Source organism: Stegodyphus dumicola, chromosome X1 (genome assembly GCF_044657685.1).
Source record: "Stegodyphus dumicola isolate Sdum_Otavi_A_Nest chromosome X1, ASM4465768v1".
In the NCBI taxonomy this organism is placed as follows: domain Eukaryota; kingdom Metazoa; phylum Arthropoda; class Arachnida; order Araneae; family Eresidae; genus Stegodyphus; species Stegodyphus dumicola.
In genome coordinates this window covers 172,027,327-172,043,174 of record NC_140780.1, presented here as the reverse complement: position 1 = coordinate 172,043,174, position 15,848 = coordinate 172,027,327, and the positions used below count along the sequence as shown (strand labels likewise).

General features: G+C 34.3%; 1 protein-coding gene across 1 annotated transcript in view; it reads right to left on the bottom strand.

Annotated features, from left to right (window-relative positions):
- The window catches only part of LOC118200369 (large neutral amino acids transporter small subunit 2-like), a 91,051-nt gene that overhangs the window by 11,750 nt on the left and 63,453 nt on the right, over positions 1-15,848 (bottom strand). The window contains exons 9-10 of the mRNA XM_085808446.1: positions 13,229-13,313; positions 5,213-5,305 (exon numbers count right to left, since the gene is read on the bottom strand). Of these exons, the coding sequence (XP_085664572.1) occupies positions 5,213-5,305; positions 13,229-13,313 (178 nt within the window). The remainder of the gene's footprint in view (positions 1-5,212; positions 5,306-13,228; positions 13,314-15,848) is intronic.

Below are 15,848 nucleotides of genomic sequence, written 5' to 3'. Positions count from 1 at the left end.
GCATCTGTTAGTAGAATACACATGTGCGTGACTGGCACAGAAATTCTAGAAATTCTTGATCGCATCAGTAATGATGATAAATTTCTTCATAAAATTATACACATGTGCCTGATTTCCTTCAGGAAACAATCCCAGATCGTTGGACTGGTAGAGATGGACCAATTGCATGGCCACCCATTTCTCCGGACATCACACCACTCGACTTCTTTTTCAGTGGATACTTGAAGAACCAAATTTATGTTGCAGAGATTCATAGCATCGAAAAATTAAAAACTAGAACTATCACAGACAGCTACTGTGTCTCCACAAATTCTTGAGAACGTCTGAAGCGAAATTGTGAATAGACTTGATATTCTCCGAGCATTTAGTGGTGCTCACGTTGCAGTGTAATAATAAAAAATTCTTTAAAGTGCTAAATAGAACTCAGTGAGTTCTTTTCCGTATCTTTTATTCTGTATTAGGTAAAACATATTTTTATCCTGTGAATAAATTATGGAAATCCTGTTTATTAATAATATAAAATGTTATACCAAAATATTTTCTATTATAGTTACATAATATTTTACATCTTACAATTTCATGTATTTACCTAAGCTGTTTTATTGCTATGAGTATCACTTCAATATTTTGTAAGAATATATACTTGGCTAACTGATTATGCAAGGAATGAGAAATTATTTGTCTTAGGATTCCTGCATTCGTGGGACATTTATAAGAGGAATTTACGTGAATTTCCAAGCCAAGAAAATTACAAAATCTTTGCATGACTCAGATTATTCCGATGGGAATCTAAATCAAGCTAACATTAAAAGTTTTCTATTGCTTTATCCTCTCTTTTTCTTTTCCTTTTTTCAATGTAACTAAGTTTATTTAAATTTTTACATGGCATTTGAAGCTATCTAGATCAGGAAAGAGATATATAGGGAAATTTCTTAGGGGTTGAATACGACTGGATTATTTTGATTACGGCAAAGTACAACAAAGTTAAGGAAAGAAATGGATTTTTGGAGAGCTCTCTTTAAAGAAAGTCGCTCTCATTTATGCAACACACGGAGGAAACAACAAAAGCATCCATGTATCCAACCTTTTGCCAAGACTAATAATATTCAGCGTTTCTTAACTACTCTGCTACTGGTGGGGACAAAATTTCTCATGGATTCGATTAAAATTATTAGATTATAGTGAATCCCACTAAGGCTACATACCGAAGAATATACCTTTATAGAGAACTTTCTAACAGAAATTGGCTCATATACACATTACACAACGGAAAATTATAATAATATTCATGCAGTTAACCTGGTCGCCGAGATTTGAACACGAGTCTAATAATCGGCGTTCGGAGTTCTGATCAGCGCTGGTGAGCATGTTCCCTAAGGAAGTGAGGTGTCTCTGCTGTACACTACTGAACCTCAAGATGGTAAATGCAAATTTCTCGGAAGCTGAGTTTCCTAAGTTCTTGTATTCCTCTAGTCTAAATCTTTCCTTATCAATCATTCAAAACTTTCCAAATTTCCTGACATTTTACCTCAAATTTGAAAGTGTAAACTTCTTATTAGATGCTACTCTTCAAGGTTTACTTATTATCGCATTTAACTTTACGTGAAAAATATAGAACTTTTAAAACATTAACTTTCTTAGAGCAAAGGCATCGTTGCTAATTCCGGAAACAGTTTTACTACAAACTTTATATACTGGGGATTGGTAACACGATCCTTGAATTCCAAGACTCGTAAATGTGCTCAGATCAGTGCCGCTGAAAAGTGATGCCCATTTTGGTGCTCTTATGAACTTCATGATACGTATACTAACTATGCGATCGTGACTAAATTATGCACTTAAAAGAAATAAAAAAACGTTGTGTACAACGAATCGAAAATAACTAATTATTTTTAAAATAATTAAATTTAATAAGATTAAATAAAATTGCATAGTTTTACTATTTATAAATAATACTTAGTAAGTATCAAATGGGGCTAAAAAAATTATTACGTTTTAAATTAGGGTTTTATGTTAAGATTAACTGTCCCATTAAGTTTACGATAAAATTTAACTCAGGTAAATGTGATCCATTTCCTCTAATTTTGGAAAGTTACGTGATAATTATGTTAATTTGTCTAATAGCTAAATTTTAGTTCTTACGACGCTGCCCTATTCTTCTAGCCTTCTGCTATATGAGTTCAACCAGACCACAAGCTCATTATAAATTTTACTTACATGTATGAAGTTTGAACAGCTCTGATTCTTAACTGTACCTTAAGAATATCGAAGGCTGTTGCGTATTTTAGAAACTTGCTCGTCATTTAGAATTCCTCCTAATTTTATTCTTTGATCCCTGATGCGTTAACTTCGAATCACTAAGCGCTAATGAGTACGAAATGAATTTGAATTTCTGTGTTTACCCACTATATTATTTAAAAAAAACTACATGAATTGCAATTTTTAGATTCTCAATATCATCTGTTTCTAATTGTCACTCAGATACAATTTTGTGCTCCAAATTTGCTTTTTGAGTTATTGTTAGCATAAATTTAGGTATTTTGCATAATGAAACTCGAAAGGCATACGAAACGAACGTGCGCCAAGATATATATTGGCGAGAGAAAGTAAAGTTCGTGTGCAATGCAGTATATTTGATTTTCACCCTAGCTACTTGTACCTGGCCAAAGGTCTAATCCAGTAGTACTTTCTTCTCTTTCAGGTACGATGGCAAAGTATATTCCTGTTTATTTTTCTTATTGCCTAATATAGGTAAGCCTGATGATATTTAGTACTGATGAGGAATCTATGTAAGTTATTCTTTTGAATACTTCAATTTAAATGTCTGTGAAGATTATTACTTTTTTGTTATGCTTAAGTTAAGCAAAATTATCCTATCTTATTAAATAAAGAATTCGTAGTTAATCTTTTGACTTATGATGCTTTAATTCTGTGCTTGAGGAAACTTACTCATTACGCCTTCAGTGCTAATGCACAACCAACAGTTATAAACCATAACTACTAGCATAACGTAAAAGCTTAACTACTAACTATACTTTATAGCTAGCTTTCAGGTTTACAGTAACCTAAGCTAAGCATTCAAGAAAAATAATAGTATTTAAATGTTAAATTCTATCCTTATATTATAATTATTATTATTTAATATAATCCCTATATTATATAATTATAATCTCCGTAAGTATTATTATCTTTACAAATGCATTTAAAATTTACCAGTTAGTTTAATCTATGCTAATTGCTAATTAACATTCTCCAAACCAATTACAGAAAATTTACTATGCTCACAAATGTGACATTAAAATAACAAGCATGGGAACTGTAGTGCATACATTATCTTATACAAGATCAAATATTTGTCATGTATTTTAATTATATAATATTCTGTCATGTATCGAAATACTTATAATAGGGAATTTGCTTATAACAGTGAATCCTTATAACAGTGAATTTAAAAAGCGTTAAGATAATGCGTACTCTTTCCGATAAACGTGAGGTTTTGACGACAGTTTCAATTTAAAATCGAAAAAGCTTTAAAAAATTAGTTGCACAAAAATTACAAACTTTTCCATTGTTTGCAAAGTTTGAGAAAAATAATGCAGAGCAATAAATTTCTTCCATTTATAGAACATAATTAAAAGCTACATTTTTCTTTGTCAAGTATAATTTAGTCATGCATTATGGCTCTCAGACGAATTTTAATATGATGAAAGTTTTTTATGGCTAAAGAAAATTCATTTCTGCTTCTAAGTACACTGCTGGCCATTAAAATTGCAACATGAGGAAGAAAGGATCGGACGAACTTCACAATCACATGAAAGGAAGAAGAGGTTGGTATATGCAGATGATTAGTATTAGAGTATTAGCCCATTTCTAAATGGGCTGAAATACTAGTCATCTGAAGCACTATATAAAAGAAAAGTTACGTAGGGGATTTCTCATTCGGAAAGCACTTTATAAGGTCGGAGTTTGCTCAGAATATCGTGTTAAGCCTCGAATAAGACGAATTGTTTACCAGCAAGTGTCGGAATTTGATAGAGGCAGGATTGTTGCCTTTCAACAGTGCGGATTGTCGTTCCATGATATCGTCCGTCGCACTGGTCTCCATCCAACCACTGTCATGCGAATATGGAATCAATATGTTGCTGAGGGTCGTACTGAACAGCATGACGGATCTGTATGTACTCCGATAGACATATTTTGAGATCGGCCATTTAAAACCGTACAACCACGTCACTGACCAATGGGCAGGTTTTTAGAGCAGGCCCAGTATCCGCTCGTACGGTGCGTCGACGTTTGCAGCAGCGTGGACTAACAGCATGGCGACCATTATTTCGGCTTCCCTTGACAATGTAACTTAGAGAGAGAACGCGACTCTGGCGCGACGAACAACAAAGCTGGGTAGAGGAGTGGCACAATGTCGTCTTTTCAGTCGATTCCCAGTTCTGCGTGCAGTATTCTGATGGCCGTATACGTGTCTGGAACTCCAAGGAGCCCGAACGTCGTCTGCTTGCATCTGATATCGGCATAGCGGCACTGCACTTTGTGTGACGGTTTGGGCAGCAATTGGGTATACGATATGAACATCTCCAATTCGGATCGATGGCAATTTGAATGCAGATAGGTACATTTCTGACATCTTATGTTCGGTGGTTGTGCCCTAACTTCGAGGCATGCCGAACGCCCATTTTTTAATAAGATAATGCAAGACCACATGTTGCACGTCATGTTTTGATCTTCCTCGATACATAGGGTATTCGATTGTTGCTCTGGCCTGCACGATCTCTAGAACTGTCACCCACTGAAAACATCTGGTCATGAGTTGCTGAGGAATTAGCCCGCCAAACTTCTCCAGCTATACAGTTGATGAAATGTGACACAGACTTGAAACAGCGTGGACTGAGTTGCCCGTTTCTGTCATCCAAGCCCAATTTTTCTCCATGCCTAACCAGATAAGTACTTACAAATATAATCATTTTGTCTTCATGTCATACTGTTTACGTACAATAAGTACCTCTTTGATATTTGCTTTCCTTCATGATGAGGCAGTTTTAATGGCCAGCAGTGTAGTTATACTATGATTAACTTCAATCTTGGGAAAGCACTAATTTCGAGATTTTGTATTTAACTTTTGTAAAAATAATTTTTGTTTCTGATCCAAGAATAAAATTCACTTGAAATAATACTAATATACGTTTTATTTAGATTAACATACTTATAGCATTCTTCACACACTGCGGCTTATTCTCCCAGTAAATGAAGAGAAAATAAACAGGAACCCCAGTTGAAATAATTAAAGCTCCAAAACCTGAAAGAAAAAAATAATTGCTTGTAATTACTTACAAGTAAATTAAAATACCTTATTTTTTACATCTTTAAAATATGTAAATAATATTTAGAACATTTTTAAACTTGAAAAAATAAATTTCAGATATTAACGCCGCAAGTTTTTAAATTACATTTCTTGCGAATTCACCAGGAGGTGTTAATTTGCGTTCCCCGATTTCAACAATCAGTGTCAGAATTATATTACTTTAATTGTTACTGAAAATTATAATATATAAACTAAAGAAAGAAAAGACAACTCTGAAGAGAATGAGACTTTACATTCTTGAAAATTTTATAATTTTTAGAAAAAAAAAAAGGTAATTAAGATCTTCAAACTAAAACAAAAAGTCATTGTCAACCATGAAGTATTTACAGCCTCTCGCTTTGTGTTTAGCGTCTGTCTCTTTCCTAATGTCATTTAAATCTATTCAATGAAAGATGCCACAGAGGTCAGTAGAACGTATTTTTATTTTATTTTATGTTTTAAATACACCTTTCATTGAATTTATTCCCGAAAATGTAGGTTATCCACTAATTTATGCTTAGAATTATAATTTAATAACACATAGTAATGCCAAAGTTTTGATAATCGTAAAATACTCGAAGACTGCCTAAAGGAAGTGAGACTTCATGGAAAACATTATATTGGAAACTAACTAGCATAGGAACACATAGAAAAAAACATGAAAAGCCCAAGCAGTAAGTTCGTTTGCTGAAATTTCAACTCGGTAGGACTACCAATGCTCAGCGGTTTTATCAGCGCATCGATATATAGGCGAAAATTCATCTCATATTTAGATGAAAAATTTTCTTTCTTGATAATTTAAAATTTCGTTCTCTTTTTAATTTTGGAAACATCCATATATTGTCCCAACTGAACTGTCACTTATAGCAGCGAAACATGCTAGAAATGCTAATATCATATCCTGTTAAGGTAATGGTGAAGCATCTAATAATAAATGTATGGAGATTTTTAAAACAACACAGCTCAGACAAAATGTATAATGAACCAATCACGAAAGATCATTTAATCAGTGAGGAAAAATGTTTTTCAAATAGTCAAAATTTTTATGCACTGTTAAAAAAACTGAACTGGTAGATCTGGATTTATCCGGTACAGCATTGAATGATGCAAATGAAGAATTTTTTTTTCCAATTTTGGTAAGAATTTTAAAGATTTTGCATCTCATTCTACAGTGAATGCATACAATGATAATACCAAATTTTTCACCGAAGTGACAACAACTGCAATAATTTAAGTTTCCTTCTGAAAAATCAACGACTTCTGATTTCGTAATATTTTATATAAATTAAAAAATGAAATAAGGAGATTTATTATTAACTTGGAAACTTTGTGCTAAAATTCAGGTAAGTAGATAAGTTATTAAAATATTCTCAGCTTTAGCATGCATGTGAAAAAAATTGCTACAATTATTAGCTACATTTTGATAAATGGACTGTAAATTTAATAAATGAAATTTTCGTTTCAATAAATGAAATTTTAACAAAATAAATACAGTAATAGAAGAAGAATAAAGATGGTTATTTAATTATAGATATTATAATAATTAATTATAATAGATAATTATGATACTCTATATATATTATAATACTCATTCAAAATTGATTAATAAAGATATAGACTCTATAACAAAGAAATCGACGCACCAAGGAGTTGTCCGATGGAGATACAAATTGGTGGATAGGAAGATTATATACAGAAAAGAAAATTATTAAAATTTCAGAACAATTGAGGGATTTATTTCAGAGTAACATAGTTACTAAGTAATGAGCTCATTAAGGTATTGACCTACTCTAGCCTGTATGCAAGCTGCCACAAGTGGCATAGAATGATAAAGCTCCCGGATGGTTTCCTGCGGTATATCTTGCCAAATTTGCTCTAATTGTCAGGCTAGGTCATCAACATTCTCTGGTAGATACAGTCACCTTACCATCATATCTCAGACATGCTCGATGGGAGAGAGATCTGGCGATCTGGCTGGCCAAAGAAGTGTTTGACAAGTTGTAAGAGAGTTCATAGCAACACTTTTGTATGTGGTCTGGCATTATCTTGCTGAAAAATAAGGCCAGAGTACTGCGAAAGGAGCGGTAGTAAACGTCTCAGAATGTCGTCGACGTACCACTGTGCTGTTAGTGTGCCTCTAATGACGACCAAAGAGGTCCGGCTATCAAGGGCACGGCAGACCATAACTCCTGTTTGATGACCTGTGTGGCGTGCAATGGAGAAAGCTGGATCGGCACGTTGCCCTGGGCGTCTCCAGACACATCTTCGATGATCGTCAGTTGGAAGCGGGATTCGTCGCTAAAGACTATACGTTTCCAGTGAGCGTCATTCCAACCTGATCGAGCCAAGCACCACTGTAATCTGGTTCGACAGTGTGCAGGCGCGTGAGTAGTAGGTGGCGTAACGGTCGCTACGAGCGTAGATTTTGCCCTATCAGCCCTCTGTGAATGGTTCTGGTGGACACTCGTGGGCGGGTTGCACGTCTGATGTTTGATAGCAATGAATCAGGCGCTGTGACAGCTGATTTGACAATCACTCTATCCTCCCGATCTGTCGTGGCCCTAGGTCGATCGCTACCACCATTACGCTGAAATCTGCCACTGTCCACCCATTCTTGGCAGCATCTTCAAATTGCCACATCGCTTCGACTCAAATGACGAGCCGCTTCTCCGATTTACCCAACCTGCCTTTTTCAATTCAATGATACGACCTTTTTCAGACTCTGAAAATTGCTCGTAATGAGCTCGAATCATGCGGCGAGGTATTTTTTCAGTTGTTGAAAGGTATCCTAAATCGCAATGCAACAGAAAGTTTTAATAACATTTCAAATACAGCTCCTTATATACATCTGCTGGATGCGCAGTTCCGATTCGCTGGAGATCGCACTATTCATTCACTGGACACCAAATTTTAATCATTTGTATATTTGGACAAACATTTATGCACACGAAATTTTAAAGCAATCGGATGATTACTTCTTGGTGCGTGTAATTTTTTTTTTTTTTTTTTTTTTGTTTTGTTTTGTTATAGAGTGTATTAAGTATAAACTTGAAATGTTTAAGAGTCTAGCTGCAGAGAAACGTTTTTCCAAACCTGAAAAGTCAACTGATTCCTTGCCGGCATTCAAACCACATATCTTTCAATTGTTAGCTGGATGTTCTATCACTTAACCACGCTCTCGTTCACTTAAAGGGCAGGCAAATGGAGAAGAGCACGAAAATCAGTCGATCAGACAAAGATGGGGCGCGATTTATAAATGGTACACCAAGTTTTATTTCATTGGTTACTCGAACCACGGGTCTTTCAATTGCTAGCTGAAAAGCTGCTACTTATAGCATGACATAATACGCGGGTAAATAAGTTAGTTTTTCACATACTTATCAATTACATCTGTCGTAATTTATTACGTATGGTTATTTATAATTGTTGATAAAGGAACGATATCACAAATTAGGTTTTTTAAAAAGAAATGTTTTTAAAAAAATTGTACTTTAAAGAAAAAAATCAAAAGGCATTATGTGTGTTTCCTCTGAAGGGCGTTTTTTAAAATATGAAACCTATACTATTTGTTTCTTATTCATATTCCTCTTCAAAAAATAAAAAAAACTGTTTCATAAACAATATTTAAATTTAGCGCATTATTTCATACATATTTAAAAAGTAAATATTGATTAAAAAAGTTCTTATTTTAAAGAAATTAAATCTTTGTTTCAAAAACATCTATTATTATTACTAATCTATATTACTTCAAGAAATGTTCAGAAGGATGCTTTATATCTTAATGATCACTTGTCACTTCGAAAATTAAATGGAATGTTTTTGTGAAGAGAATAATCGTACGTAGAAGCATACTAGATAATATTCTGAGCAATATTTTTATGGCCGTGTTGCTTTCTAAAGCGTACATTTTCGCAACTCATGGTGAAGGTAAATCTGCATAAGATGCATTATTGGTGTGACTGTCCATAATCCACATTGGTTAAAAGAACTAGAACATTACGGACATTGGTCTTTTAACATACGATATGAAATTTCTGAACATACATTCCCATTTTTAAGCGATGCCACGCATATTAGCAGGATATACAATTTTTTAGCAGAAGAGTAATATTCAAATCTGGAAGATGTACAATTAAAACAAAAGAAACACCATGTATTTCCAGCATGATGAATATACTGCTCATTATTATAAAACTGCTAGATATGTTTCAAATACTAAGTATAATTTTCATTAGATATGAGGCGGAAATCCAATACATTGGCCACCTCAATCTGTGATTTTATTTCCTCAGATTTGCCTCATGATGTTAGATTGATGTAAAGTTTTCTATTTTCCTCAAATATCTAACATCGATTTCAGAAAACATGCAGAAGCTCATTCTAATTCCTTGGGCGAGTATTGAGAGAGAAATTATTTTATAGACGCATCATCCAAAGAATCTGAAAATTCATTTAAGCATAAGAACGTCATATCGAGCATTGATTAAACCAATACAACTGAATTATGAATCGCTTATAGCATTAATTTACCTTCCTATTAAATACGATTTTCTGTTATCAATGTTTTCAAATATATGTGAATCTACACTGAATTAAAATATGCTTTATTTACACATTGCTTATATTTGCATGAAGAATAAGAATAATAAATTTAGTCCGTTACCCCATTAACAATAACAGGTGATCAGGTGATCACGAGATAAGGAGTGTTTTTCGTATGATATCGAAAACACCTTCCTAATAAAACATACATAATGCATAACTGCCAACTCTAAATATTTTAAAAAATGCAAAGTTTCCACTCTGCACGATCTGAAAAAAATTCCAGTCTGCTACATTTCACATGTCAATTTATGTGAGATTCAGATACTTAAGCTAGTCATTAACATGATTTTCATACAAAATAGATCAACTTGATATTTAATTAATTATTCCAAACTTTAAATTATGTTTTTGGCTAATTTGCAATTTCTAAAAACTCTGCAATATAGTTTGGCGATATTTGCAATTTTTGACAGTGTTTTATACTAATAAAATATGAGCAAAAAAGAAAAGCTTTTATTTATTTAAGTACTTTCAAGCATAACGAAAATAAAACTAATAATTACTGCTCATATAACTTACAGAATAAACAGTAATACGTTAGATTTAGATTGAATTCATTTAGATTCTTTATAGATTAAAATCAAAACTAAATACAGATATTTACTTCTAAAACATTAGTTAAGCCTTCTTGAAAAGCTCTAAATCTTTATAACAAATTAAAACAGATCACATCGAATGAAGTTTAATCCCAAAAATCACGCTGAAAATAACTATAAGAAAATAGAATTTGAAAAGTTGAAGTTTCATTCAAAAGTAACTATGTCTTTGCCTTACTCAAATGGTAAAAATGAATCTCAGTATAATGCATGTAAAAGTAAATAATTGCAAACTTTACTTTGAACATACAGAGAGGTTGGACGAAACTAAGGAAACATTTGGTAAAATGGTAAAGAAATTAATTTAGCTAACAATAACTTTTGGATTCAAGAACGCAGGAATTCTTCTAGAGTTGCCACATATGTAAACTTTGGATGGTGTAAAGTAGGATGTTATACCAATTTTTGGGGAAAACTTGGAAATTTCCTGAAAAATTGTTCGAGGCGGATAGTGAGCTCGAACCCTGACTCTCCCAAAAGACGAACTCCAGAGTCGTCAGACCTAAATATCATTACTGTATAAGGTATTTTTCCCACTTCCCTGGGGTACCTTCGTGGTGTAACGGTAGCACGCTAGGCTGGTATTCCAGAGGTCAGTGGTTCGATTCCCGGCGAAGACGTTGTTAATTTTTCATCTCTCCGGGCTCCAAAAAATATCCTAATGACTCTACAAGTGGCGCCCGAACTAAAAGGGTTGTGGATGATGACTCTCCACACCCAGGATTTGGCGTTTGGGTCCCCTAAAAACCCCAGTCGCCCTTTAAAAAGGGGAGTATATAAGGTATTTTTCCCACTTCCCTAGGGTGCCTTCGTGGTGTAACGGTAGCACGCCGGTATTCCAGAGGTCCGTGGTTCGATTCTCGGCGAAGGCGTTGTTAGTTTTTCATCTCTCCTGCCTCCAAAAAATATCCTAATGACTCTAAAACTGAAGCCTAACGAATTATTACTGAGGTATTACTATAGAGAACCTCAGTATTATTAATGACGTCTGATCATTAAGGTGGTCATACAAGATGGAAAATTTCATCGACATGCCCCGAAAACTCCGATTGGGTTCAAGTTGTATGAATTGAGATTTTATCATTTTCCTTAATGGCATCTACAGCAGTAAATAACATAGATTACTTCTTAAGTACGGTCCGTTTGTAAGTACCGCTTGTAATTTCGCACGTGCCTGAGATTGATGCTTGCGCCAAACTCTCAGCATTCTCTGCGCAGAATCTGCCACCACTTGCATTTACTGCGTTAGTCTGCAGACTTCATAGTAAGAGTTTAAAATGTTTGAAAATCAAGAGCCCTGCCAACTGAGAAATACATCAATCATTTGGTTCTTAACAGCAAGGATCGTGAAAGTTGAGGATTTTCAAGTATATGAAGTGCATGGTAACAATACAATGAGTAACATTAAAGCGGAAAATGGGTAAGCGTTAATATATATATTTCAAGGAAACTAATTGTTTAAAGAATGTCAGGAAACATCTATGACGAATCTCTCTGTGGTTGGCCTGTAGTCGCTGACAATTTGGTGTAAGCAGTTGAGACCCAAACACATGCAAGCAGGGAATTTGAGCAAATGTCTTGGAAAGATAAAAACCATCCGTGAAGAAATGAAAACGACCGTTAATAACTGACTATCAGTCGTCAACAGCAGAGTTTCATGAGAAGAATTTCCATACTCCAACAAGGAGAAGAATAAAGAAGGAGATTACGTAGAAAAATAGGAAATTTTATGTAATTCAGAAAATAAATTGATTTTTTGAAAATTTCCATTTTTATAGGGAAACGGACCTTACTAAAAAAAGAACAGTTGTGGATTTGCGTCAGATGGGAGACCTGGGCATTCAAAATGCTTATACAGTCCTTGGCAGGGACATGAGCTTGCAGCTTGCTGGATAATAATTGGGTCGCCATACGGTCCAAATCATGACCCAACTTCTACAAGTGATCGGGATAAAAACATTGCCTTAGTGTTCTTTATACATAATCTAGGCCTCTTTTGGGAAACATTACGAAGGACACTTCATCTGACCAGATGACAATCTTCCTTTGATCAGAAGTTTAATTTTTATGAATATTGCACTGTTTCCTTAACCTGTGGTTTAGAGATTTGGGCTCAAGCAGTAATTTCCTGTATGTGAAGTTCTAGTTTTACTGTTTTTGCACTTTCAGAGCTTCAAAACATATGCAACTCCGCAATTTCTTTTTCACATATTATCTAAATATTTTTGGTCAAAATCATTCTCTGCAATACCTTTTTCGTAATTCAACGAGCAATTTCGTTATACTAATTTTATAGGATGTTCTGCCAGAAATGCAACATTCCGGAAAACAACGTTAGATACATCTTAAAATATCGAATAAATCTACTTCTTTGGTCTCTGAACCCCCACCATGCGGAAGCTTCAATGACCAGAGCAGAAGATGAACAACCAGAGCAGAACAATAAGCTTTAAGTTCAAGCACAGTGGACTTGCAACTGCCCAGAATGATGTGTATAATAAAACTGTGCCTTCCTATTTCCTCGGCAAGCTTTTTATCGCACGCAAAATATAATCAACTAAGTAAAAATATGCATTTTCAGGTACAAAACAAATGTTATTTTATACATTCCTTTTATCAAGAATTTCCATATTTTTGTTTAATTGCGTTATATAAAAATTTTCTATATTTTACCTACCTGTCTCAATCGGTTCAGCAATCATCGGGACAATCGTGATAAACGCCGATGCCAAAATGTATATTATTGGGAAGAACAAATTTACCTGAAATGTATAAAACAAGTTTTATTTGCATATGTATTTGTGAAGTACTAAAGAAAACAAATGACATGCAGAAAATAAAACTCGTGCAGTGCAGTTTGAAATACATATTAACTTTTAAATGTTTCCCGTCCTTTAAGTGATAGAGATGACATTAAATTTTCTTTATATAATTGGTAAAATATGAATTTAAACATACAAAATTTAACCGTTTTTAATTGAAGCACTTGAAAATCTGAAAAAATATCTTCATCTACATCTGAAAAAAATAATGCCATTAAAATAAAGAGAACTAAAGAAAATTTTACCAGAAAATTGTAAAATCTCAGTTAAAATTAAACTCCTAATGTAGCATAATAAATTCATAACTGAATATTTTTTCTAAAAGACTGCAACAAAAATGGTAAGGAAAAGTTTTAGAGAAAAATTAAGGAACGAAGTGAAAGAAGTGAATAAAAAGAATTTACTCGAATTCATTGAAACTTTTACAAAACATTGGATATACTAAAAGATACTAGCTCGGAGAAATACAAACAAAATGGCAAATAAATAACAAAACAGTGGCAAACAAAAAATAAGACTTTTAGTGGACGACCGTCAACATGGAATGTCATAATATCTGTCGGAAATCACTGCCCTAGGTTCGTTCTAAGGATAAGACCACCTATGGCGTTTCAGATTATGTTTTCGTTCGGGAAGCAGGCACGTTCTTAGTTTTTTAAGATCCAAATAGAGTTACGGAGAGAAATCCAAGCATATGTCATACATATTCGATGTGATTCAAGTCTTATGATCTCAGTGGTGATTCCATAAAAAGAAATACTTTCAGGTTCAGACCAGCAAAATATAGGCCTCATGGACTCCAGCGTTGTTGTCCATAAAAATAAAATCAAAATGTCTGGTCGCGAGAAATGGACGAACATTTTGAGCAAAGATGTCATCTCTATATGTGACTGCAGTCAAGCTATCGTAAGGCAAGATGTGAATATCAATGTGTCCTCCAATAGCAGCCTTGTCCAAACTATCAAACTACCTCTTTTGTATAAGTGCATTTTTTGGACGTTCCTGCCATTATAGCAAATTTTATCACTCTGAAGAATCATTCTGTAGACCAAATCATAACGTATTATCTCACAATTCATTCAATCATAAATCATTCTCATTATTGTGAAGTCCAGTTGAGGTGATCTCGAGATCAGTTTAAAAGGATCTCTCTATACCAAATGTAGACGGTATGCAGCCACCTAGCATACAACTCTCCTTTGTGTAGTCAACTGTAAACATTTTGAAGAAAAATAGCTTTCCTTATCTAAGCTACAATGTTGGAGAGAAGGTGGTGAGCAACATTTGAGTTTGGATTGCTCTTGCAGACGTAAAAAATTGTCACCTTCAGCGGTTGTGGTTCTTGGATGTCCATTTGCTGATTTGCAGGGCATAGTTACTCCACTGGGATATGATTCACCGGCAAATGATGAAACGTTTTGAGTTTGGACTAGTTCTGACCCTATAGGCTGCCTCGAAAGCCAAATTTCGAAATATGTAACATCATCTGAGTGACTCCCCTTTGGACGTTCCTGCCATTATAGCAAATTTTATCACTCTGAAGAATCATTCTGTAGACCAAATCATAACGTATTCTCTCACAATTCATTCAATCATAAATCATTCTCATTATTGTGAAGTCCAGTTGAGGTGATCTCGAGATCAGTTTAAAAGGATCTCTCTATACCAAATGTAGACGGTATGCAGCCACCTAGCATACAACTCTCCTTTGTGTAGTCAACTGTAAACATTTTGAAGAAAAATAGCTTTCCTTATCTAAGCTACAATGTTGGAGAGAAGGTGGTGAGCAACATTTGAGTTTGGATTGCTCTTGCAGACGTAAAAAATTGTCACCTTCAGCGGTTGTGGTTCTTGGATGTCCATTTGTTGATTTGCAGGGCATAGTTACTCCACTGGGGTATGATTCACCGGCAAATGATGAAACGTTTTGAGTTTGGACTAGTTCTGACCCTATAGGCTGCCTCGAAAGCCAAATTTCGAAATATGTAACATCATCTGAGTGACTCCCCTATTACCTCTCTTCACCTAGCTTCACTCGTATGATAATATACTAATCATTTTCAGAAACTTGGATATTTAAAATTTCCTTATAAAGCCTGTTACGCACAGATATGAAGCCTCCACAAAACAGACCATTTTTATATCGAACAAATTTCCTTGCTGAAAACAATGTGGGTACGAACCACCTTTTTTCTGTAGTCTAATTTCTGCTAACGTACACCCAAATGTACACAAGTTTTATAACTACACGTTTCATTCGCCGAATATGCTAAATTTTGCGTTTTTTGTCCAATCTTTGGGCACCCATTTATTTAATAAAAAGCGAACTTAACTGAAAACTAATATCACGGTAAGTACAGAAGAATAAAATGTTCTGTTATAAAGGATTTGAAAAATGTTTGTGTTAGAATTAAGATTGGGCATTATATAGAGCCACTTATGGCAAGTATGGTACCATTATGCAAACGCAAGTTA